This window comes from Zonotrichia albicollis, chromosome 3 (genome assembly GCF_047830755.1).
Source record: "Zonotrichia albicollis isolate bZonAlb1 chromosome 3, bZonAlb1.hap1, whole genome shotgun sequence".
In the NCBI taxonomy this organism is placed as follows: domain Eukaryota; kingdom Metazoa; phylum Chordata; class Aves; order Passeriformes; family Passerellidae; genus Zonotrichia; species Zonotrichia albicollis.
The window spans coordinates 60742106-60769715 of NC_133821.1; the positions used below are offsets into that span (position 1 = coordinate 60742106).

The following is a 27610-nucleotide window of genomic DNA, read 5'->3' on the forward strand; positions in this document are numbered from 1 at the left end:
CCCAGCGCTCGAGGAGCAGGTGGCCACTGGTGCCTGGTGCCCCTCAGGAAGCGGTCAGGGAGACAGTCTTCTTAGGCAGATGCCTGTGTCACCTCACTGGCACTCGGTCCTCCTGTCCTTCCTGAGACTGTGCTTTTGTTTGCAATCCATGTGGTGTGCAGTGGGCACACACAAACGAGCAGGTGCCAAAATTCATCCCACATTGCTCTGAACAGCCTCAGGAGACTTTTCAGGAGGTTCATTCTCCCACAGACCTTTAATTTGCTTATTGGAGAGAGTGGTGTGTCAGCTGGTGCTTCCAAGGCTTTAATCTAGTAGATAGATGGGAATCATGTGACAAAAATGTGGTTGAAATTGAGACCTAAATTTTCACAAATTAATCCCATATTTTCCTCCCATTACATATTTGAATAGAAAGTAAAAGTTAAAATGGCTGTGACCATGGAAAGCAACTAGGAGAACAGCCCAGCTCTACAATTCAGAGAAGGAAAGATAATTATGTGGTCCAGGAAATGTTTTAAATATAAAGAACTTTGATGTTTCACTTCAGAGCAACAATAAATAGAGAGAACATATTTGCCTTTTCCCTAATATTGATATTTTCCTCCCATCTTCCCTCCTACTTAAAACTCTTTCTGTTGTGGGAGGATCCATTTGGTAATCTACAGATGTTTTACATTCTTAAATGTAAACTAGAATGTGAATTGTAATACAGATTCATCCCATGAGGGTAAAAAAAACCAGTCAGCTCTTTAATGTTTCTTGGATGATGGCACTCCTTCAGAACATGCCTGAAAGTTGTGCCTCACCCGTTAATGCACACTCGACTGTAACTTGCTGCTTAATAAAACCCAACATTTTTATTGCTTAGCAATTCTGGATTTGGCTCCTGGTGTCCCTGTTATAAACACTGAAAAGTGGGGATGCCATATTGAAACACTGACAGATTCCCATGGGGGTCAAGGCTGCTGGCGCCTCCCTAATGAAGTCACACGCCGTTAAATTTTTTTTCCCTTGACTCAAGAAGAAAACAAAGCAGTTAAACTGCTATATCCATTTTCCAGCAACATTAATCCATTTAAAACCTCTCTTAACCATATTAAATCACAGGTTTGTGATAAAATGAACTGCCTAAAGGTTCACCTCGGGCTATTTAGCCCACAAACAAGATGCTGACTACTGGCAGCAATGGGTGGTTGGCAATTATTGCTCAGTTTAGTTGCAATTACTTAGTTTGCTGTGTCTTCTGTTCAGACTAGCTGAGGGTCTACGGCGTGGTAGATTCCAGAGTGAAATGCAGTGCCTGGGTTCTGCTGGAGATTGACAGTGACAGTGTTGAAATGTTACTTGAGCAACATGCTTTAATTTCTTGGAGGGAAGAGAAACCTTCCCTTTCAGTGGGAAAACTTGGAAAGGGATGAACTCTCTGCCCAGATATAGATATTCAACTCTGCAGAAAATCATCCAGGTGTTAATAGAACCTGAATTTTCAGTTTAAGAATGCCTCAATGCTGATATTAATAGGGAAGCTGGAAACTTTCCCCATGAAATACAGCACAGTTGCAATAGTTGCAATGTAACAATAGCAATTTGAATAGCAAAAAATGTAGCATTCTGCCTTCTAATAGTATTTTAAAGGCAATCATCAGTATGCTGTGATTACACAATAGTTGTGAGTGGATGGAGATAGACATAATACGTGCCAGTTCAAAGGAAGTGTAGTTTTTTTTCAGCCCAATTTAGTGAAACCCTTAACTTGCCTAATGTAGGTCTAAATTTTCAGGTAAGGATAAGATTTTATCTATAATTATTATGGGAACTGTTACTAAGTCCTTGGGAAATAGTACATAACACCAATCACTGTTTTTTATAGATCTTGGGAATTTCATTAGCTGAAAGATTCTAGTAGTGTTCGCTACCAATGAGAAAGTTTATACATGTAATTCTCAAGCTGTATTCATTATACACATGCTTCATGTAAGAAAGGAAAAGTAAAATTCTTACATAATGCAGAGTCATCAATTCCAGATCACATGAATAGGGTAAGCTTTTGCAATTACTATCTTCAGAAAAAATTAATCAAATATGGACCTATTAAAATTAAAATATAGTGTGATATAGAGAAAATGACCTTTTGTCTCTAAACAAATAAAAACAATGGTTTTATTTCCTTTGCTGAGGTCAACAAAAAACAATGGATAAAGATTCAGCAAAACTCAGAAGTATCTGACAATTAAGTGAATCTCAAGATTACAGAGTATCAGTAGGGAACTTCCTTGTTTAGCATAAAAATTGATTTAATCACTAGCAGATGTTATTACAAGGCTTTTATTTTGGGGGAAGTCATAGCAGAAAGGCTTCAGGTAAGAGACATTACACACCAGTCTGTCTTTGTAGCTTCCGTACTCCCTTTTGTCCCTGTCAGAGAGGAGAGGCAGAAAGGGAAGCACAATGCCTTGGACATCCTACAGTCCCTACACTCTGATAGTTTATCAAGTGAGTCAGCCTTAAAAGGCCTCCCATGCAGCCTGAAGATGAAAGGCATGTGGCCTGGCTCTCTGAATACTGCCCCTAGAATCCAGCTATTTATGAGTGGCCTGTTGTTTTTATGGAAGTTTGCTGACTTACAAAGCAGCATTGTTTTTCACGTTAGCAGATTTTACATCAATAATCCTTAGGCAAATAGAATAATGTTTTTTACATATGAGAGAACATGATTTATGTACTTTTTACAGGTAATGGAGAAAGGAATGTAATAGGAAAACAGAAAGAGGAATAAGACTAGCATTTTTTTGCCTCTGAGAATATCCATTTATTCATAAAAGCATAGAAGCTTTTTGCTCTGCCGTAAATTCCTTTAATCAGTTGTGTTTATATCTTTTAACTCTACTTTCCTAAGGAATAAGAAATTATATATATATATGTATATAAACAATATATATATATTGTTATATGGAATCTACTTCCATCTACTATTGATAAGAGCAAAGCATACTAACTGAAGGTTACTTTAAAAAAAGAAATCAATAGATCCTTTAAAAATGTGCCATCAGTGTGCAGTTAACACATCTCCTCTGTTTGGCAGTACAATAATCCCTGTCACCTCCTGCAAAAAGAAAATGATCCAATATTTATTATTATGTTTGGTTGATCATGTACATCAAGTACCTTCCTGATTATTGCCATGTTGGAAGAGACGTGTTGAGCACCATACTCAGGACATGTAGAACAAAACAGATTAGAGTGAAGAAGCCTGTAAATATGGTTCCTACTCCAATAACCTTTTAAACTGGCTTTAAAGAACTTGGTTATCTGCATCTTAAAAAGGTCAAAAATTACACATGTTCAAATTTCATGCCAGAAAAATTCCTACTATATTTTAAAAACACTATACAATCTAACAAGATTAGAATAGTTAAACGCTAGATCAGTGTTAATTATATGCCTTTAATAAGTAGAAAATTAACATGCCACTTACTGCAATTTTCATGAAAAACACTTTCAGATATTTAATTGCTGAATTTTGTCATAGAAAGGAGTTTAGACCCATTTATTTCAATTACTTGATTTGCATCTTCCTCCTTAAAATGAGTAATGCATTAGTTTATCATACAGATAGAAGCTGAATAGCATGACTTCAAAACCAGTTTTTCAATAGGTAAAACTAGGAGCATATTCTGTCTGGGATACATACACCCTGTTTATTGCCACATATCTCAAATCCTCAAATGCAGCTGGTGTGAGTCCAGGCACGCTGGAAATGGAAACCCAACCTATGAATGATCACGTAACACCAGAGCAGTAACCTGAGACGCGTTACTGCATTAGTAGCCAGAGGAGATTTTCCATCCATTCTCTGCATGAGCCTTTTCCTGCTAGTTATGCCCTGCTGTGTTGCAGTTTTACTTACACTGTTTGGGTACAGGGCTTCTTGCAGATGGCTGCCCATCTTCCTGTGCACTCCTCACAGTGCCTTGCTGGGTGAGCCCCCCTCTCACCTTGCCTGAGAGCACCCTGCTCCAGCAGAGCCTCTCTCTGCGGAAGATGGTGCCTGTGCCTTTTGGGGTTCCCCTTTGCTGACAAGCGGTACCGGGCCATCACAGTCATCCAGGCTGGTTTCAAGCTCTCCAATTTACTTATCTTACTGAGTTCATGCCACATTTCTTCTGAATTCCATGTCCTTTTGTCCCTAATCTCATTTTTCACTTTGTTTTATTTTAAGCTCCACTTTCAGCTGCTCCATGATTCAGTCTCTTTTCCATGGGGACGTGTAAGTTCCATTCTAGTTTACTACATTGCAGCTTGTGTAACAGGCTCAATATCATGTCATGCATCTGATCTCAAAAAAGGGAGTAGAGAGTAGGTAATTTATTAATTAATTTTCCTATATAAATATAAAAAAGTTTCACATATGTAATGAACTGCAGGCTGCAATTCTATGTGAAAATGCACCTCTATTGCTGAAAACATTATTAACTGAAAGCATCTATGCTTTCCTTTGCTCCAAAAAGAGAAAAAGAAAGATCTAGTACAGAGTTCAGTTATTCAAAATATATGAATTTACAATGACGACTTGGAGGGTTGAATTTTACTTGTATTTACCCATTTCTTGTTAAATCTGACCAATTCAAAACACAACGGTTCTTTTAAGATTTTCAACAACAAAGGGTCTCACAGTTCAGGGGAATTGAACACTGGTGGTATTATTTTCAGCAGTGCTGCCTCTGTAAACTCACAGAGGCAACATCCAGGATTGCATATAGCAGAACCAGTCCAACCAATACTATACTGGGCCCAGCCATGAAGCCCAAACTGAGATTTAAAGTATCCCAACTCAGGTATGCCCAAGATCATTCCTCCTTCTCTCTCAGATTTCTGACTGGTTGAAACTAAAAAGTAGAATAACCAGCATCTAATGTCAAGTTCCTATTTGCTAGATTCTTTATAGGCAACTTAGACATTTTCAGGAGGGAATGAGCAGCTGCTGTAAGATTAGTTTGGAAATGGATTGGGTCTGGAGAGACTTTTGGCCACATCTCACAGTACCAACCACGATGTACAAGCAGGCAGAACAAACCTAAATGGGAAAAGGAAGGAAGCCAGTCCAGGAAAAGGGCAGAGGAAGCTTATCCATCCCTGGAAGGAATGCATAGTACTTGTGGTAAAGTCCCAGTTTAATCCTAAAGATAAAATCTTAAAATCATTCCTTACTTCTTGCTCATGGAAAACATTTGCTAACAGTAAAAAATGCAACCCTATTCTGTGGATGAGCAAAAGTGAGTTCCTGCTGTATTTCTGTGCCATTTTACAAATCCAGGTTTTAAAGAGGTCCTTTTTGACACTCTGAGATGTTTGGTAACAGTTTATTTTTCACCCCACTGACATGTACCTATGAACTTTTACTAGCAACAGAAGTGAAATTGCTGCAGAAGCTCTTTCTCCTGGTATTTCCAGCTGTAAGTGGTAGTGGTGAAAAATCTCCTAGGCTGACTGTTGTAACATGATTTTCAACCACTTCTGTGGCATAAAGGGAATTCAGATAAGGCTATGAACTTGTATACAGTTATCTGAATCTTACTTGCGAAGTTTTCGAAGTTCATCCATCATTACAATGGATCCCATGGGATGTTAGTTGGCTCTGGGGAACATTAGCTGTTTTCCCAATTTCATAATGCTAGGACTGGTGAGTATTGTTAGATATTGTAAGACACCATTTGCCAGCTTGAAATGTGATGTTTATATAAATATGTCTGGGACATACAGTACCACTGAGAGACTGAATCAAAAATAACCAAAGGTTTTCACAGAGCACCATAATTCCAGGGGTGAAGTGGGCAGTGAATTTTGACGTGCTTTCTACCATCTGTGTTTGTCTAAGTATGCTTTCTTAACAAGAAGCAGCTGGGAGACTTCTGTGAAAACATGCCTATATTTTAGCATTTTTCTCAGAAGAATAAATATCAAGTTTCTGTTTCTCCTGACAGTGAGCTGGCATAAGAGCATTTGTAAAATTAACTTTGAAATGCAAGGTGTTGTTTTTCTTTTTCATTGTTTCTGTAGTATGTGCTCCCACCTAGGAAGGTTAATACAGGCATCTGTTTGCTCTTTTTAGATGTAATGATATATAAAAAGACTGTGTGGGACTTTTGTTTGTTTATTTGTGTTTATTTCAGTGTGAGGGAGGTGAAAAGTTTTTAACAATAGTGAGTTCCAAATGTGTTGTTCATTTATGAAACTGCTGCTGTGTTTCAGTTTCTTTGATGTTCTGAGGTTTTTTACTTACCTGATTTGCAGGTTTTAATATTTGTTGCAATGTCATCTTTTTAATGAAAAAAGCAAAAAAAAACCCCCAGTTCTAACAATTTCATCATAGGTGCTGAAAAGGAGACAGTACATAAGAGAGAGAAAGAAAGTGGAAGGGAAATGGACAGCTCTCAGTTATTTTTCCAAACTTTACTCACTCTGCTTTTATTCCCATTTGGTCATGGATACCAAAACCTGAAGTATGTAGATAAGGAAGTATAAACCACTTTTACCTAGAAAATTTGAGGCCGTCCTTAAGCCCCTCTCATGAGCTTTGAGTGTGGTGATATAAAACTGAATCTTTTATGTAGCAGCTAAAGAAACCACCACTGAAGCTAGTGGGATCTGCCCACTGATTGTCTTTGATTGAAACTGGATCAGACCCATAGGCCACACCAATTATGTTTGTCCTGGCAGCTAAACTGACAGGTCTGTCTGCATAACCTCAAAAATGATATCTTGTGTTTAAAAATGTAACAGTTCTGTATTCCAATCATAATTCTAATGATGTTCCTTGATTGGGAATATACAGGGACACAATCATCCTCAATCATAGAGGCAGACATCAGTCTTAGCTTAAGACAGATCCAAAGGCAGTAAGACATTACCTAGAGTTTTCCTCAGCAAACACCCTGGAGAACAGTGTTGACCCATACTGACACATTTGCAACAACCATTTTTTTCTCAAACTTTGGCTACTTGCAAAGGCTTTCCTTTTTTATGTTTTTGCAATGAGTCTTGAACATCTTTAGTTCCAAAGCATAAAGAGAGGTATCAGAGGATGAGGACAGGGGTGTTATCGCTGAGACTAATGAAATATATCTGTTTTTTCCCCAGAGGTGCGGAGAAATCTCATTTGATAGTCCTGACCAGAATGCCAAATGTGTGCGCATGCTAGGTAAGGGTAAGAATCTCTTCCTTTTTTTATTCAAGTGTATGGATATGGAAATATATTTAATTGGGAATTTCTTCTTAAAAGTACATGATAATGGCCATGATGATCCACAATGGCATTTAGACATTGCATCCACATCTAGTCCTCATGAATATATTCTTTGCAATGAACTTTCAATTATTTAAACAAAGCACATATAGTGTGTATACATATGGACACAGTAGTGTCCATATGCATAGGTGAAAATATAGCAGTACCAACACTGTAATTGGAAGCTCTGATGAGCTCAAGTCCAAAACTCATATTCAAAAGCTGAAAATCTGTACTTCTAAAGACAGTATTAATTCCACAAGCATGTATCAAAAGTCTCTAAAGCAGACCTTCAGCTGCATCAGTCAGGGAAATTTCAGTCAATGTGATTTGACATATTTGCACTGGGGTAGCTTTGTAGAAATTCATATTAAGTAGAAGTGCCTATTCTTTAGAAACAATACAGAAATATTCTGCTATGTTTCACTAATTTCTGTGACCAATTTCATTGTGTTTTGCCTACAATGCTAGTACTGAAACATTAATAGCATGGCTAGTATCACAGTGAAAGGCAGGGAGTAAGTGTCTAAAAACCTAAGAGATAATGTTTACTCGGAAAAAAAATGAAATCACAGAACACTTCCAGGATTAAGCCTTAAATTCTGAAGACCTTTGCCCTGCCAGGGAAGAGATAAATATATGCTGTAAATTAGAGCATTTCATCTAATAAAGTGAATACTGAAATAGCCACAATTTTTAAAACTGCAACTGGCAATGTCTAGGAACTTAATTCCCATCTGGGTGCATAGCTGTGCTCTGTAATAACAGATTATGGGGGTTGTTGTTTAGATTCATTAAATCCTATTGTCACAACAGACTATAATTGCTGCAGAGGAAATCTGTCATGCTTGTAGTGCACAGATCCCAACAGATGAACTGACACAATGGGCCATAATGATCTGTTACATCAATGATCCATGGTTAGGAGTCCTTAATGGAACAAGCTGACAAAAAAAGATACACTTGTGATCCTTTATCATGGCAATTATAATGTACAGTGTAAATACAATTGAGTTCCTAATACTCTAGTTCTAAGGAAGTTATATCCATGGAAATGTTATTATGCATTAGAGGAAGAATGGGGGATAGGAGAGAGGAGAACAAAAAAACCCCTTCTGCATGGGTTGGTTCATCATTTCATTTGGCATTTTTAGAACGAGTGAGTCCAAAAGTGGGAGTTTGACATCCCTCTTAGTGCAAACAATTATTTAGGAGAAGCGAGAAGAGCAAGATCTTGTTTCCATTACATGTGCTCTTATCTATGTCTTGTAGTATATACATGTACAAGAATGAGAACATATGCTGTGCTGTGTAAGGAAACTGCTAGAAATGTAAAAATGACTCCAAGAGCACATGCCAAAGCTGTAACTGATTCTCAGAGGTTACAGCTCTTGTGTTACTTTGCCTGTATATATTTCGCCTGCTATTGTTATTTTTCAATGTTGCTAACAAATTAAGGACTGTAGTGTTGTATATAACATAGAATTTTTCACTTCACCCCAAGGAATTCCAAATCATGTACAGAACTGAAACTATTCTAAGCGCAATTTGTATATTCCAGAACTGGCTCTGTAAGAGGTGTGGAAAGAAGAAACTAACAAGTACCAACAGAGCAGAAACTGTGGTTTCTGTGAGAGTGACTGCTGGAGACAAGCTCCATTGTCTCAATTTGTCACAAAAATCTCTGTGGTTCTGGTAGTGCTGTAAAGCCAGAGGGTGTCCACTCTGGACACCTTTCCTTTCATACTGAACTTGCAGGGAAGAGCAGAAATCAGAAACTGTGCAGCCAAAAAGACCTAAGGCTTTGTGTTGGACATGCCATTCAGTGCCCAGTCTCATATTAAACAAGGGAGTTGAATTTCCAAGAGAATGTAACACAGTTTGCCACTGATCAATGCAAAGATGACATTATTAATGTCTGTGGGTGTAACCCGTGAACAAAGCACAGCATGCCTTCAGAGGGGGCCTTCTTTCTTGGCTGCTCTGTCTTTGAAATATGCTGAAAAAGTCGTGCTGCCATGTAATGTAGCAGTGACACAGTGCTGACAGAAATCTAGAGGGCAAGTCCCAGCAACTGCAAGAGGATAATTACCCTAGCAAGAGAAGAAACACAGGAACCTGGAGTACTGACTGTATTTCTTAAGGGATCTTTGAGGCAAGATCAGTCCATATTTGAAACTGCACGTTATTGATCTCTAAAATGGCAGTAGCTGGTTTTGTCAGAAAATGTCTGTATCTGCTTTATACTACTGGTTCAGAGCTAGCTTCAAATTTAGTTTTTTAGAAGTAATGCCAGGCTTGCCACTGAGTCCACATTCCTTGAGATAACATGGATTATGTGCATGAAGTTATTTTTCTGTAATGGTTGAGGAAGAGGAGCTTGCAGTAAAAATCCTGCTTTCTGCTAGAAAACAGTAAATAATAGATTTAAAATTTTAAAATGCAAAATGCTTACAATGCCTAGAGTGAAGTTCTTTTCAAGGCACTGACTAGACACCCCTCAACCTGAGATTAAGAGCATAGAATCAACTTAATGCCTCATCTTTCAGCATCAGAGTGATGGATATATATAATTCAAGTGTAAAAAATAACAAAATTAAATGGTCACTTAGCAGTGTTTCCTGAGGATATAAAGGATAATAGCTATGTGCTCTGACCAGAATATGTTTAGTGTTAGTGTAATTATCTGCACTAAAGTCATTACAGAAAATTATGTTCTCCCTCTTATTTTTCATATTGTGCTTGTCTCTTTACACTTTTATCTGTCATGATTTAATCCCAGCTGGCAACTAAGCAACATGCAGCCACTCACTCACTTTGCCTCGCAGTGGGAGCTGAAAAAAAGTATAACTTCTGGGTTGAGACAGGAACAGTTGAATAATGGAAACAAAATACAGTAATAACAATAATAATGGTGGTAATGAAAAAGAGAGAGAGGAATAAAACCCAAGAGAAACAATTGATGCACAATACAACTGCTCACCACCTGCTGACCAAAGTGATTGGCAGCTCCCAGCCAACACCCCCCCCCCACACCACAGAAACACAAGTTTATTTCCTGATCATCATGATGCTGTATGATATGGAATATCCTTTTGGCAAGTTCAGTACACCTGCTCACAGTCAGAGTACAGGAAAACACAAAGTCCTTTACTTGGAGCAAGTTCTACTGAACAAAAACTATAGCATCAGTGTGTTATCAACAACTTTCTCATAGTAAATTAAAAGCACAGCACCATATCAGTTACAAAGAATAAAATTAACTCCATCCCAGTCAAAACCAGGACAATGTGTTATACCAGTTAAAGCAACACAACTTTGATAACTTTGATAAGAATGTTGGTCAGTGGTCTACCTTAGCCCATTGAAGACCTGAAGTGCTCAGATCCTAAATATATCACTTCTAAATATAAATATATCAGCTAAATATATCAGCTTTCTCGAGTGTGTCATTGGATAATACTTTGAACCCTGCATATCCATTGTGCTTCAAGAAATGGGAAGATAAGTGGTTCCTTACTTAGGAAAAAGAAGAATAAATTTATAAGTACAATGAGAAGCTGAAGTTCTACAGTAATATAAGTAATGAAACTATTACACTGTCAATAGAAGTGTGTTATCAGAGGTTTCCCTTGAATCTCCAAGTCTGCCAGGAGACAATGGCAGATCATCAGCAAGATCTTCCAGGGCAAGGAAGAAAATCTGAACTCTTCTCCTTAAATTGGAACTGTTATCAAGTTAGTGATGGCACTTGGCTATGAAAAAATTATAATGCTTGATAATGCTGAACAGGGTGTCAGAAAATGTTTGCTTTGTGCTGAATTCTGGAAGTTAGAACCCTGGGCTCCTCATGGTCTTTACCTTTAATGATTTTGACTTAAAAAAATTATAGATAGCACAAAAATTGAGATTATAAAAATGTACTTACTATCAGTCAGAGATTTTGACTGATAGTGAGTACATTTATCACTTATCAGTCTAGAGATTCATATTATGACACCCAGAAGTGAACTATCCCTCTCCCTAGAGCACCCACTGCTATTTTCAATGGCACAACCTGAAGTTAATTTTTCCCATATGCAGACAGACATATTCTGGGCTCAGACGTGACACAGTATCATATCATGCAGAGATAATTGGGTTAGTTTGCTGTGAAAATTGCTGGTTGGATGCCTAAGCTAATTAACTCTGCTGGGAAAGATTGTATACAAGCCTGTAACAGTCCAAAGTCAAAGCAACTTAACCGGTTCTCACTTCCTTAACTAGCTCAGTTAACAAAGTTAACTCAGTAACCTCTACATGGCAGAGCACTGAGCTTTAAGAATCTGTCCTGGAAAAAATAAGTTCCCATAGCTGGCTCTAGGACTAAGAAGCAAAAAAGGTCTGCCAACTAGAAGAGAAACTTCAATTTTTTATATATATATATATATGTATATATGCAATTTTGTTTATATAAATAATTACCTGTTTATGCAGAATAGATATGGTTATACTTATATGCTGTTTAGAAAATAGGTAGTTGCACTCATCACAACTCATACAAAATTAAGTTATCCCTTTGGTTTTAATCTGTTCAACATGATGGATGATACTGTAGCAAGGACGATGGATGGTAAGTGCAAATTATTTTGTTTGTTACTCCAGTCTTTCACCACCAGATTTTACCTTTACTCCTTAATGAAATGCTGGGAAGATTTGGAAGGGGTCACATCTCTTGTTGGCCAACTCTGCTGTCTGCAGAGATCCTTCCAGGGGAAATGTGAATTGCCCTCCTCAAGGAGCTGGTTAGTAAGATTAAAACACAAGCCTTCCAGATGCCCCATGGCAAAAGGCTGAGGTGCTTTCTTTTCATTACTGTAAATTCCATGCAGACAGGAATGATGTGGCTGAGTTTTATTTCCCGTTTGGTGCAGACTTAATCCTTGCAAAAGCAGACAGATGAATCTTGCTTGGAATAAAAGTAGTTTCCTCACAAATAGTTGTTTAAAATTAATAAAAACCAACAACAACAACAAAAAAAGCAATTATTTTCTAAAAATTGAGGTAGTGCCACCTTTTTTTTTAATTCTCCAGACTACTAGTCCATAACTTGTTGCTTTGAGGCAACAAACTTTTTCATATTCCAGCACAGAGAGGTGTCTACATCCCCCATCTCCCCAAAAAAGTGGGGTTTTTTGCATACTTCCACCATTTATTGCATATGAAGAGTTACGGGTAAACGAATCGGCATTTAGCCATGAAATTAGTTTAGTGGATCCAGCTTCAGTCTTGGTGGCTCTTTGCCCACAGCAGGAAACCACCACACATTTGAACAGAGTTGGCAACCACAGCTTGAGAGAGAGAGACATTACTGGAATAACAACTGTGTTGAAAGCCAGGGGAGAGGGGTACTGGCAAGGCTCTGGCTGGCTGGACCCTGCCTTATATAACCATTGAAGGCACCTTCACTCGTGGCAGGAAAAAAATCTATTGTAACTTTGCAAAACTTGACCAGGTAAATAACCAAATAACTTAATGGGTAAAAAATACTGAAGAGTAATTAAATGTGTCAACTTGCCCTGCAGCAAAGGGAGAAGAAGAAATGAGGCATGTAGTCAAATGGTTCTGCACTGACAAAGAACCTGTGAGCCATTCCTGGAGCCCTCACTGACATCATTTGAAATGTGACCCTATATCTCTATTCAAAATTTCTGCTGCAACTGATAGTCATGCATGAGCAATGGTGTTCTAAATAGCCAAATATATGGACTATTTATATCCCAGTCACTCGAAGACTTACACCTGCACTTGACCTTATGCAGACTTAGTATTCAATCTGTGCAAATGAGATACAAATAAACACATGAATTAATTTTTGTGAAATTAAGCAATGTATATATGTTGGGAAAAGGCCTACAATCTACAGTGACTAGGAAGAAATCCATGCTTGTTGCTACACTGCCCATCAGGATTACTCAGAAATTCGTAGCTGTCAGAAGGGAGAGGCTTAGGATGTCTGCTACAAAAAGATAGTCTTCTATTCCATGAGCAGCTTGCAACACAGGATGAAGAGAAGCAGGTTTTTTCCATTTATAAAGCAATGGTGTGAATGCATACAGAAAGATAAACACCATGTCTCCTTTTGATATCCTGTTCATGTAGATTAATCCAAATTTTAACATATAAGTCAATGCTTCAGGTTTTTCACTTGTATTTTATATTTCTAACTGCCACTCTCTACCAACAATTTATTCTGATGAGAATATTTATTATGATGGGAACAGGACTGTGTAGACAGGACCTATGGAACTGTAGTTCTTCCACCCAATTGAGCAGAGATTTTCAAATAACTTCTAACACTTTTCCCTTTTTCCTCTAAAATAGCATTCCAAAATATTAATACAATTTAAAAATAAGACTTAACTCCTGATACTGCAACTATGCTTGTAAATGAATTTTAAAAAGTGAGTTCTCTGTGTCCTTACCACCACTGGAACAGAGGCTTATTGCTCCTTCATGTCAACTCCTCCTGAGTTGACTGTATCTTCCTGAAATGCATTTTCTAAACCTCACCTGTTTTCTCCAAGAATTCCCCTGACTTGTTGGCCACAGTGGCACAGAGCATCACCACCTTGGGCTATCCCCAGGTGGTGATGTGGAAGGCTGAGATGCCAGGCTGCCGCTCCAATGGGAGTGTTGCTTGGAGACAGAAAGTGGCAAACCATTGGGCATGAGGCCACAACAGCAACTCCTTTGTCAAGAGCTTTGTGATGCACACACACCATCATTGTGCCACTTCATCACCTTGTTACGGTCTCAGGCTAAACAAGCAGGAACTCTTTGTCTTTACTATGATAAGATTTTTGCCTAAAACCTCAAAAATGTAAATATCAAATCCAGCTTTTGCTTTCATGACTATTTGATTACTTTGGGTAAGAATTCAGTTAAAAAAAATTAAATTTCTGATGCCCTAAGAATATTTTTAAGAGCAGCTCTCTAATAACATCTTATTATTCAAGTAATTTTGATCTAATTGCTATTTTAGGTAATTATATAGGCTGGTAGTTGAGTGACAGTGACCACCTGTTTATCCTGTTCTGTCCTGTAAATCAGGTCAGACTGAAACTACTTCTCTTGCAGTGTTCTACCTTTTAGAAAGGTGCTGAAGGAGACAAAAACTGGCCTTGTCCTTTTGAGCATGTGCATAAAACACTTTTCAAAATTTATTTTAAGATTCTTGGTTTTCTATTGCATAAAGATTAATTTGAATCATATCTAGTGGTATCCTATGTCTGAACCTGTTACAGGAAAGAGATGGAAGTCAGGGCACTTGTAGAGAATGCAGTAATGAGGATTTGGCAGCATCTATATAATGTAAGCACAGCAGGATGGCTTTCTGGAGAAGAGAGTGTTACTGTGTTGCCCACATCTGCAAAAGCCATTCATTCGGACCAGGAGATCTGGCTGAGATTCAAAACCTCAAGAGATGATTAAAGAAACCCTCCAGTCTCACAACTAGAGATACCCCAAACCCCTGCCTCTTCAGCTTGTCTTTCTATCAAAAAGGTTTTTTGACTTGCCTGAGAATTTAGGAAAAAGCTACAGGTTTCCAAGTCCTATCCAGAAGTTGCACTCAAAGCATGTCTACAAATACCTGCAAAGTCTGTCAAGTGTCTCCCTTTTCGTCCAAAGCATGTTGCAAACAGATGGGTTGCATTCTGCTGCCCATTTATGTAATCTAGTGAGAGGTTAACCTTTTAATTCTGAACTTTCATCATCCCAAGATAGTTAAACCTCACAGCACTCACTTTTTCCTTACCTACCAAAATAAAAGCTACACAGGTTGGGATTAAGTGCACTCTGTTCCCTCTGTTGACCCTGCACAAGGACAAATGCTGGCTATGGCTCCAGGAGGATAGGAAATAGCCCCCTGCATCTGGGGGAGCACACACATGTAAGACAAGGAGAATCCTGAATTTCATTTCACAAACATTTCCTTTTTCTTTTTTTTTTTTAACTAAGTACTTCTTAGAAAAGCAGAGGAACAGTGGCTTGATTGATTTACTTAAGATGATCTCATATGTTGCTTCATGGTATTTGTCACATGAGTTATTGCTGATCCCCTGTTGGAAAATAGATTTCAACTGCCTATTCACTGTGCTTCCTCACAGTTTGATTTTTCCTCATGCCTAACCTCGTGCCCAAGCACGGACTGCATTCACGTAGTTTCCCATCTTCTTTGTCCAAAGTGCTGTGAGTGGGTTGTGTTCACCCAAAGTACATGCTGTACAGAAAATTGCTGTGACTAACCATACTGCTATAATAACATTCTCTCAAAAGATGGGGAGGGGGAAAAGAATCTCCAAATTGAAGAAGAAAACACTTATTCATAGTTTTACATCAGCCATCCCTTCATGATAGCATAAAATCTCCAGAGCTAAACTTTTCAAAATTAGATTTAAAATGTTCAGATTTATAATTTGTGGTTTGAGCTCATCTCCAGCAATTAATCTTTGCTTCTTTAATTTTTACTTGGTGATACCATGGAATTTCACTGTCTCTGCAATGTCCTACAGATTATTGTGTAGCTACCCTTAGAAAGAGTGATTAATGTGTGAGAACGCCATGGAATTCCTGTGTTTTCAAGCACTCAGTTCCTGACTGTACATGCTCATAAATTTCTTAGATTAAGAAGGCATTTTCCTGTATTCTTCTCTGCTCTGTATTATAAGAATGTCTCATATTCTGGAGCTAAACATTTTTTCTGTTTTGAATGTTGTTAATTTTCTCATTGTTACTGAGAACTGGCAGTGTAATATTTGTAGGAATTTTTTTCACTTCTAGTATAAAAAAATAAAGCTACCAAATAAAAACCCTGATGTTCTTTTGCCTGGTTATCTGGGTAAGTAGTTTTCCTTGATGGCTTTAGCTTCCTTTTCCTTTTTAATTTTTTTTAATATTAAAATATAATTTCTAATTATAATCTGCTGTCTTCTTGTACATCTCATACTTCTTAAGGCATTAAGTTGTTTTCTTAGCTCATCTGTTGATCATCAAACTACTTAGGCATGTATTTACATACTCTCACTGCAGCCAAAAAATGAGTAGATTGAAATGAGTTTGCATGCCAGGGTCAGTCACAGTGTCTAGCACTGTGCATGCTCAAGCACTGAACTGATCCAAACACTTGAGGCTCTGGGCTTATGAAATCATGGAGTGTGACTGTGAATATTGGTAGTAAATGATGGAAATTCTATTTAGCAACAAGAAATGGAATTTTTGAATCGTAGCTGGCTATGCCAAGAAATTAATGTATTTCTTACAGAAAAGTTCAGAGAGTTCTCCTACTAGAATTCCTTCACAGGGCATTCTTCTCACTCTCCAGAGGAAGTAGTGCTGAAGACAGCTGGGATGCAATTCATCTAAGAGAATGTCTGTAAACATCTATAAAAAAAAAAATTAAAGTCTACAGCCATCATCTAATCATCCCTTTTGTAGCAGAAAAGAACAGGAAAGAGGTCCTTTCTTCAGACTTAGATGTCTAAAACTGGTCTGAGGAATCCTACTCTCCCCCCTGACTCCTCAAGAAAGTGAAGTGTGGATGAGAGCAATTGGAGGAGAATAATCGTACTTCTTGTTTTTCACCATTGAACACGGTGTTCAAAGCTCTCAGGTTTAAAGTGGAGGGAATAATAGAAAAATAGGCTAATCAACCTCATCTGCAAGATTTAATTTTTTTTTAAACATAAAATCAAGTCTCAAGTTTTCAGGATATTTGTAGAAAAGTATTTGTGGGAAATTGTTTTTATTAACTGAATTCTTTTCCTCATTGCTTTTGTGAAGTCTTAATTTCTCCCTCTCCCTTTGACATAGCTGCAGGACCTTTTTCTGACATCTGAATAGCTCCTGAATTTGAGTTGAATAAAGTAAATTGAAAACATGACAAAGGGTTTTTCAAATGCTTAAGGGATCCAGCATGCTGTCCTATGGGAAGAAAATTTGACTGTACGGTGAAATCTTTAGACATGAAGACTAAATTCTGCCATTAATGTGTCAAATATGGTTTTGATTTTCATAACATTGTGAATATCAACTCACAGTAATTTTTTTATAGAGAGTACTCTATAGCTTATATTTGTAAAGAAAGTGTACACATTAGTGCTTTAGATGATCTCAGGAGTGTGTTCTTGAAATCCCATCCCAACATGCTGCAAATTCTGCTTTGCCTTATGAAGCAGTCTGGGAATAGACAAACTGGACAACTTTCACATGTAATAGAACAAGCCCTGTGCTCTGGAAGCACTTCTAGTGCATTCTGGCTGCTCCTAGACATCTAATCCATGGACATAGATTAGAAGTAGTGCAAGCAAAATCCTCCAAGGACCTGGGGTCCTCTTCTGTGGCTGTTTAACTCAGCCTATTTGCTTTTCTTGTGCTCCTGCTTCTCTCAACCTTGCCAGAGTCAACACCCATTGGGACTTCAGCCCAGCAGTTGCTCTGACATGCAGACTTCTGTAGCCACGTCCTACCTTCAGGACCATTCAGCTCAGTTAAGATTTAACTGAAGATGTTTAGGATGTATACAATTCATAATTTATGACAAGTTGTAAGCATGTGTTTGTCATTTGCCTACTTCGAGTACACAAGCCATCAATTGGTGCATGCAACCTACAACTTTATCAGATATTTGTCTTATATACTCATATGAGGGCAGGTTTATGGGGAATGGCAAAAGTGATTTAGTCCAATGAGAAATTTGTCCTTTTTGAAACATAAGGTAAAATGATTTTTAAGTCTAGATCAGGATTTTACATTGAGCTTATAGATTATAAAGAGCAAATTTAATTTAACACTTAATTCAAAGGAGTTATTCATATTGCAAAGCTTTGTTTATTAACATATAATAATGAGATCTTCACATTTTATTCATGCATATATAGGACAAATTATAATTGAGATATCTTTTCATTTCATAAAGGAGATTGATAATGAAAGGACTCAGAAATACTGGGATCATACACTTTATTAGTAGACTTAGAAGAAAGCAAGGATTAGTGGACTAGAATTGATTCCTCCATCTGAAAACAGTGCAATAAACTGACAGCAGAAATGTATAACATGTTCATATCAAGAAGAATATTATCCTGCTGACAGAAGAAGGGGCAGTTACTTTCAGTATCTTTTCAGTTAGATAACAATATGTAAAGATAGCCCATACATATATATATTTATATACACTATAATATCTTTTGTTAATAAATGATGTTTGAACATACTCTTAAAAAGAAGCCTGTGCATTTCCACCCCATGAGCTATATTTCAGATTTCTACAAAAGTAGAAAGACAAGTTTATAGTTGAGATACATGACTGTTAAGTCCTAGAATGCTCTGGAACCTTGATGGTTGAGATAGGAATTTGTCAAGAGAAGGATCATTGTCTAAGAAAGAGACAGAAATTTTACTTTTCTCAGCTCTAACTGCCCTGTGAAGATTTTCTAATGGAACTTAATTTCTTTAATTATTGGTATCCGAAGTTTTTATATTTAGGGACTTGGGGCAGTATCTGCAATATAGAAAAAAAAAATCATTGTTAAACTGGTATTATTTGGCTTTGCTTTTTAAACCTCAAATAGGGTTGCCAAAACACCCAGCCACTCTGTAAATATTCAATTAAAATCACCATGGAACTTCTCCTGTGGAAAGAGTTGTGATGATGTTGATGTAAGTTAAGGAGTAGCATAAATTATTCAGGTCCCCAGCTAGCAGCTGCATGATGTAACAACAATGGCAGTCACTGACAGAGTTCTGCTGGAAAGGGAAGATGAATGGCAGATGCCTCATTGTGATTTCTTGTTATCAGCAGGAAGTGTAACAACAGACATTAATCCACTGGTTTATCACAGGTAATAATATGTCCAGGGAGCTACCACATTAAAGGCACAACTGCAATTGCTGCCATTGTACATTTGTCCTGGAGGCTTTTGAGGCAAGTGCATGTCATAATACTTAAGAAACCAGAAGAATGTAAATTTGCATTACTTTAATTATTTACATATTTCACTTTTCTTCAAAAAAAAAGGAATGGAATAAATCATGATGTCAAATCTCATTTATTTTCTGCTGTTTGAGAACAAGACTCAAGGCTTTTGAAATCTGTGTATTTGTTTCATGGGGGAAAATGACATTATAATAGACCTAAGAACAGTTTACAGAGAAAATGCTGTTGGTTTTGGCTATTTTCATTTTAATCCAAACCAGTTTCTCTGTGCCAGAAGGAATCTGTGTTTTGTTTAGGCAGAACCATCTCAGATACCACAGTTGCTTCAAATTGTGCAGCTCTTTGAGACAAAACAAAGTCTCTTGATAATTGATGACTGAATAAACAAAGAGGAAACTGGAGGCAGATGTTTGCTGAAAAGCTTTCTGAAATCCTAGAATGGGATGGGGGAGAGTTTGATTTTGATTTTAATCAGAATCACCACAATTCTCTCTTCACCCTGAACATTTCCTACTTGGCATTTTTTGTTCCTAATCTTTGTTGGGGGAAGGTGGTGCTGGTGCTTAATTTTAAGTGAATTTCCAGTAGTAGATCTAGAAAGGTTTTAGCCTGGCAGCTGTGCAGCCTCAAGCCCTCCCTCTGCAAAACAGCATAAATCCCTCTAACACTGTCCTGCCAGAAATCATCTTCCTTGAAATGGAAAGATCATCTGCAGGAATTACTGAGCTACTAGCACCTTTATCTGTCTGGTTTTTGTATTCTTGCTGAAGCTGCCTTGAGAGTAACAAGATGTGATGCAGGATCTCATATTATGGACATATTTAACTCCCTTGGTGGGAGCTACACCAGAAGTTTAGGTTCACATAGGCAGGGCCCATCATTCAGTTCCTGTCCTTGTTTTTCCTGTCACTGTGCTCACTTCTTTTCCACTAAAAGACTTGCCTGCTTTTGATAGCAAGTGTATACCTAAGCTGGCTGGAAGAAGAATTACTTCAGAAATGTTTGAAAAAAATCATATTCCTGAAATTAGATCTTATAATTACATTTCAGATGAAAACTTGTGACCCAAATCCAATAGCTTTTAGCGAAATTCTTTGGCTGGTAACAAGCTCTAGATTCAGAAAAGCTGATGTGGCGTTTAAAAGGCAGGGTTGTTAAAGGTCTGTGTGCTTCAGTCCTTTGTGTGGGAGGTGCATCACTGTGTGTCTCGCTGAGTTACTCCAGCATATGACTGGAGTCCCTGGTGACAGCTCACAGCAGGTTCAGCTTGCCTGAGTAACTGCAGTCACAGAAGAAAATGGGATAAAGAGACAGACATGCTAAGGTTCACCTGAGGAATTCCCATAGCATCTGTGAGTCCAGCATTTACAGATGAAAACTGAAATTTCATTTGTGGAAGAAAATGAGCACTAAACCGCTCTGACAAATAGGAAAAATTCCCTGTAAAATACAGGAATTTTTTGATAAAAATAATTTGTGGCCAACTTTTCAGTTTCTACCATGTTTCCTAATTAACCTTGTTCACTTAGAGCTAACAAGTAAGATCTCTAGTGAGCCAGCTTTGTGGCAGTTAACTTATCTGACAAAAAGGAAGATGACTTGGATTAACACAGTGACATGGGTGATGTAAGGGGAGGGATGGAGCTGCTGTAGTGCCTGTGTCAGCTGTAGATCAGTGCTGTTGTGCAGTTTGTGACTGTCCTGCTCATGGAGGAGCTGTCTGCTTGAAAAGATATAAAATTCTGTTCCTAACGCCCTTTGCTCACTGATCCTGTGGCATCTCTTTTGTAAGAGCAGTTGTTATGGTACTGTAAAACAAGACTTCTTCAGTTTTAAAATAAATAAGTCAGGAGTTTTATCCTCTTTAATTGTTGGGGCAATGTGTAGCAACATATTGCTCTAAATTGGATTTAATTTGGCAAGGGATGAGAATGAAGGAGGGTTTTAGTCATCTTCCCTCTGTTTCAAGTTGGCCAGTGCAACACCTGCTCCCACATTCCAGGCTGTTTTCTCCCATGAGTGCTGGGGCACAAACACTTGCCAGTTACCCTTTGACTATCACAAAAGCAAACAAACAAAGAAGCCGTTTTCAATCAAGTTTCTGAAGCCAGACCACCAGAATGAATGCATCTTTCTTGGTAGAACAGCTCTTTGTCTATATTTTCCTTGTCATTATAAAGCTATCCTAAAGTGCTGGCTGGTGTGTAATGCAAGACTTTGTGGCAAGTTATTTGTAATTTTTCTGAGGCAAAACATCACAGCAATTTGAGTCTGAGTCTGCCTCAGAAGTGCAAATGTTGATTCAAATGGGGAACTCAAATATATATCCATGAAATAAAGCAGCAACAATGGAACAGGAAAACTGCAGGCTCAGTCTTTAAAAGTTATTAAGTATTGAAATAGTCACTCGTGTCCCAGAGGGACTTTGAAATCATCTGTATATAGCTTATCAGCCAGTTAGAAAAAGAATTTGAACAAACTCATTGCAAACAGTCCCTGTTCACTTGAGGACTCTCAGTCAATTCATTTGGCTCACAAGCACCTGACCAATTTTTTAACCATAAAGAGCTATTGTAAAGCTACTTTAAAATGAAAAAAAAAAAAAATAAAAAAGATTGACTTAAAAAGCCAAAAAGAAATTAAATTCTGCTCCAGTTCAAATCACACACTTCTGAAGAAGCACTCCTAAACTCTGGTCTCCAGACTAGATGTCCTCCATGGAAGTCATGTAATAAAATCCAAGAAGACTATGAAGTTCAAACAAGACTTCCATTCTCCCTCATCCTAGGTCCATGTCAAAACCATCACACTACAAACTCATTTCACATTTTCACCCACGTACACAACTAACTTTGAATTCTTTATTGCATAGACAGGCTGGTCCTGCTCAGTACACCTAACTCTGCAGGCAAGAGTTCTGCTAGGAGCTACAAGTTGTGGAAAAAGCCTTCCCCCCAACTGAGAGTGAAATTTAACCTGCTTCCCCAATTTACGGATAACCCTTATATATAAATGCTAAACTGATATATAAATTCCACGCTCAGTTTTATTTTTATATAGAGAAAAGGCATCTCTTTTCTTCTTGGTCCTACTTTGTCATGGTCACTGCTAGAGCTTGTGACGAGTTGTACCTGGCAGGTACTGGGAACACTAACTAGAGTGAACCCAAGGGAACTACAGAAAAAGTGTTCTTTTCTGGAGGGAAAAAAAAAATGGATGCAAATCGGATGGAACATGAAAGCACCAGCAGCTTCTGAGCTCTATCTCAATCTGAGGTTATTTTGAGTATGCTCTCACTCAAATGTTTCAGAAACCAACTGGGTTTTAAAGTTAGAAAGCAAGAAAGCAAAGCAAGAAATTTGAGCCAGGCAGAGTGTTGAAGCATTTTCAATGTCAAACAAAAGTGAAATGGGAGTTTTCAGGGTCTTATCCTTGGATGTAAAATCCAAGGAGTCCTATTTGAAGTTCTAAAATCCCTGTTCAGGAACATTTTTTGGATCTAGTCCATAACATCTCGATGACTATGTTTTCACAATCACTAAGAAACACAGACTGATAGATCTTATCTGTGTAGCATGATATATACATGTATACATGCTACACATGTATAGCAGCTTTAGGCTGCTTCTAATCAACAGTCTTTAATTAATAACAAAAGTTTTATTAGCTCTGAGTCTAAAAAAAAGCTTATTTTTTTCTGGCTGGGAAAATAATTTTTCTTTGGGACAGTTGATGCTTCTAAAGCATTAACCCAAAATTCAAACAAGACATATATAATAAGTGCAAATCCCAGGTTAATTAGAGCATTATATAGCTAAATTGATAAATAAATAATATATATCAAATAGCCATTGCCATTAATTAATATCCCAAACTATTCTGTACTGAAGCTCATGCCTTTGTTTTCCAATTTATAGTGACTCTTCTTATTCTAAAACAATACAAGATATTACTGTAGAAACTACATCACCTTCTAATCTATTCTTAGGAAGCATTTTATTGGTTAACACTCGTTCTAATAATGCTTTTCAGTCTTTGTTGCTGGTTGGATGGCAGGTTAGTCATGGAATGCTTCTCTCTTTGTGGAGCGATCGCGGAGTGATCCTGTACATAAAAGCCTTTTTTTCCACAGTGTAAGATATTTCTCTCCTTGTAATTTGCAACCACTGGCCTAACAAGAACCTGGAGTAAAATAAGTGCAATGCAGAAATATGACTTGAATATTTCCAATATGTACTTGCTGCTTTGTCTCTCACAGAAGAGACTTCCCCTGGATTCCCCAGCTATCTTAACACACACTACAAAGGAGGAAGTGCAATGAATGCAGTTGGCTTATTCCCCCCAGGAGTTCCCTCTGGCAGAGTGTGTCAAAGCACTCTCAGCCATCAGTCTGTCAGGTCTGCTCGGATGTTTTGGAAGACAGCATGCTCTGAATGGGAATGTAACAATAGCAGGCTGATTTTTCAGCAGCCAGCACTGATAACTCTGATAAACAGTCTTCTTGAGGTAAGAAGTGACGCATATCAGAGGTTCCTGCCTTAGATGCCAAGGTTATTCATCATGTAATTGGATATTGTTGGAAAAAACCATAATTAACCTAGACTTAAAGGCATAAGGCCATCTAGTTGATAACATGTGGTCAAAGATAATCGTTTGCTGCTGAACCCACTTTAATCTTTCCTTCTCATTTACTTTTAAGAGATGTGACCTAACCAGGTCTTACTTAAACAAAGCTACACTTACTGGCTTCATGATTATTGTTAAATTACAGACCTGATGCTCTTGGCATTTCATTTTATGGTGAGGTAAAAACTTAAGACTCTCCCAGTTCGAAGTCCAGGAAGTTATCAGATGACAAAAGCAAGGAACACATACATGTCCCCACGCCTGTGGGCGTCTAGTTCTAGCTCCAGCCAGCAGAGAGCAGCTGTGGTGAATACCTTCCATCTCCATCCAGTTCTCTCTACAGGCTGGCCTATTTTGTCCTACAAGGTAGCAAAAATTCCAACTGATGTACTTGTGGGGTTCATTGTTAATTGTGCCTGAATTTGCCACTTTCAACTCACCCTGGGCTGTCACGAGACCTAGGCAGTCTGCTACTTCTGTCCTCACCAAACTCTCATCCCTGCTTCTGCTCTACAGCTGCTCAACCATCCATCCCTCTCCAAAAACCATGTCAGTGCTGAGTCCCAGCAGTCCCAATGGGTCACCTAGAGTTGCAGTGGAAGTTCTTGTCACACCGCCCATTGACTGACAGGAGATTGTAGGCAGTGGGTGGTGTGGCCACCCCAGTGCTTTGAGGCTATTAGCCATGTGGTGGGCTATCTGCTGCTCCCAGGAAGTCAAGGACTATCACATCATAACAAGTTTTAGCTCCGGCCCCCAGGGAAACAAACACATGGAAGCTCACAAGGTTGTAACAAACAAAGTAATTCCTCAGGCTCAGGGCAGCTGCAGCTCCCAGCAGCCTTCTCCTTCTCACCTCCCACCACCACAAAATTGATATACCTCTTCTCCTTCAATACTTTGCTCAATTATGTGACAGGAAGTCAGACTCCTTACAGTGCTCTCTCTCTTTCCTATGCTAAAACCCACTTTTGTGTGTCTCTTTATAAACATCCTCAATCCATCCACATAAGTATTACAAAAGCTTCATCACGTACAAACCCTAGAAATCATATACGGTACCTTTTAAGATGGATTTCTGTTTGAACAGCCTCTCGGTTACCAATTTGCTTTCTTATATTCCTTACATGGCAACCATACATTATACTTTTTTCCCTAAAGGCTGCACAAATAAATGAGACTTTGGCTTTTCTCCAGATATTTTCCCATTGTTAACAGGAATATCTGTTTTTAGACCCTTTCCCGTTTGTCCGTAAAGGTAGTCTTATCTTCTTGATTCATCAGTAACAGTTTGTTACTGATGTGGAACTCAGGCTCTTTGAGGTAGCCTTTCCTGTAATTACTGTTTCTGTCATTAACTGTCCCCTAAAACTTGGCCTATCTAAATGGGATTTTTTTTATTTCCTCAGGCTTCTATAGGGGAAAAAATAATTAAAATCTAGTGGAGTTACTTGGAGGTATTTCATTTCATTGTCTCATCATTATGGAATAGCTGTTAATATTTGTGACCTTTTTTTCCATCGTAGGCTGAATATAGAAATAGATAACCCTGGCAGAAGTTCTAGATTGTTTTGGATGAATGAAGTGAGGAAAAGTTTGTAAGAGACTGGTATTGAGCCAAAATATAAAGAGTCATATATTTCCTAGGCTTGTTTAGTCATGTTTTATGCATAGATCAGACATACAAAATAAATGTACAAAAGAAATTATGGAACTTTATAACATTATAAAGAAACTCCTCATTCTGAAGTCTTTAACTATATTCTCACTCTATTAAATTACTTCTTAAGGAGTTTCATCTCAGAAAAGGAAAGAAAGCAGGAGACAATAAGGCACAGAAAGGTCTTGGTTGAAGAGTAAAAATGGGCAATCTGAGCTCTAAAGAACGAACTGTTATTGCACAATACTGAGGGCAGTAAATTCTCTTTACAGAGAGCACATTGAATGGCTAGGGGAGCAGTGTCCTTTCTCCTTACCTCCTTTTTTTTTACCTTTATATGTCCTCAGTAAGAATGTTTATATCTGAGGCTTCTTGTCAGTCAACAGAAAGACATAGGCATTTTGACAGTTCTTTTCATCTCTCACAATAAAGTGGGGCAATATAAATACTTCCTATGAATCAAATAAGTTGTTTCTGTTGGTTAACTAGAAGGGACTCAAGGATGACTTGTTCAAGAGTTTCCTCCTCTGTGTGGAGGAACAGCAATGAGAGAGGCCAGTAAGACTTTGAGAGGGCTCACCTGTATGGCAAATCAGACATCCAGTTCATGTCATGTTTAAAAGCCAGTTCTGGTTAGAGAATAATTCAGGAAATTCTAAAACACTTGGTTGCAACTGATGTCCAACCTTAATTTTTCAACAGTGATCGTAGGTAATGCAGCTACAGGTGTAGAAAGGGAGTCTCACGTTACCTGATATTTATGCTTTGAATTCTAAATGTCCCAGAAGTGCATATGTGAGAGTGTTGGCTTGCCTTGCTATGTCTGCATACATGCCTAGTCCACATACATAGGCATTAGCAGGAATACACGTTTTCTAGAAAATGTACAATGCTCATTGTGCAGTACTATGCAAATGCAATACAATGCGTATGTAAAAGGCATTTTACATGGTATAAAAGAGAAAAATCACTAAATTGGACATGCTCTGAGAATGCAGATAATATTCCATGACATGGGAGGAATTAGTCCAGCCAAGAAACATGATACCACATATTTAAAAAGGCAATTTGGCTCTTTAAGGAATCATGATACCTCAGTTATTATATCTTTTCCATCATAACTTAAAACCTCAGGCTATGATTTTATGATACCAACATGCAATATGTTAAAGAAATACCCTTTTAGTGAAATGGTACTTATTAATTAGCTCTTGAAAAATCAATTAATTTTACATGCTTCTAACTGGATTGTCCGGAATCTGGACATCCAAATCAGCAGTCTCTTTGGAAACCAGCTTCTAAGTTTTATAATCTATAGATTCATAATGAAAAGGGATTTCATACATTTAAATGCTTTTTAGTGTAGTGCAATTGGAGGAGTTTAATGTATATTCTCAGCAAAATTGAACAAAAATAGGTGTCTTTGGCAATGTGGAAAATTGCATATGTGAAAGAAATGCACAAAAACTGATTACAGATATTTAGAACAACAACTTTCTGAAGTCTATGCTCTTCTCATAAACAAGACACTGTTACTTTCAGATGGGATGGAAAGATTTTCCTCCCACCCAAGGCCACCAAGGCCACACACATCCGGAACAGAGAAATCACACACAGGAATTTCTGCCTCCATCTCTTACTGCTTCACAGCACTTCATCCAGGGTAGCTCATGTTGAAACACATTTAAGGGCCAGCTCCTCTCAGAGATGCACATCCCTTCACTTACTGCGTAGAGCAAATTGGCTCATCTCACAGCAATAGCACTTTTTTGGTATTTAGGTGAGAAGGCAAGCATTTGTTGCAGCTGATTTCAGTGCTGCAGCATGCAGTGCTGGTGATAGGCCAGATAGGAAAATTTCTGAGCACATTTCACCTCCAAATCCAGCCAGGAGCACAGCTCTGCCCAGCCTGGGCCAGGCTGCACGTGCAGGCTGTGCCTGCCAGCTGCAACCCTTCAGCTGATCCGCCAGTCACAACAGGACTGGAACGAAAGATAAATTAGGTAAGCAGCCCTCTCTGTGTGAAATGAAGGGAAATGACTCCTCACAAACCATAAAG

At 38.1% G+C, this 27610-nt stretch overlaps 1 protein-coding gene across 3 annotated transcripts in view; it reads left to right on the forward strand.

Annotated features, from left to right (window-relative positions):
• PDE7B (phosphodiesterase 7B) overlaps window positions 1–27610 on the forward strand; it is a 169276-nt gene that overhangs the window by 48396 nt on the left and 93270 nt on the right. For 2 of the 3 annotated variants that reach the window (XM_005489192.4, XM_074537608.1), the window contains one exon: window positions 7141–7201. In XM_005489192.4, the coding sequence (XP_005489249.1) occupies window positions 7141–7201 (61 nt within the window). Of the gene's footprint in view, window positions 1–7140; window positions 7208–27610 lie in introns of all 3 variants that reach the window. The other variant, XM_005489191.4, reaches the window with a different exon arrangement.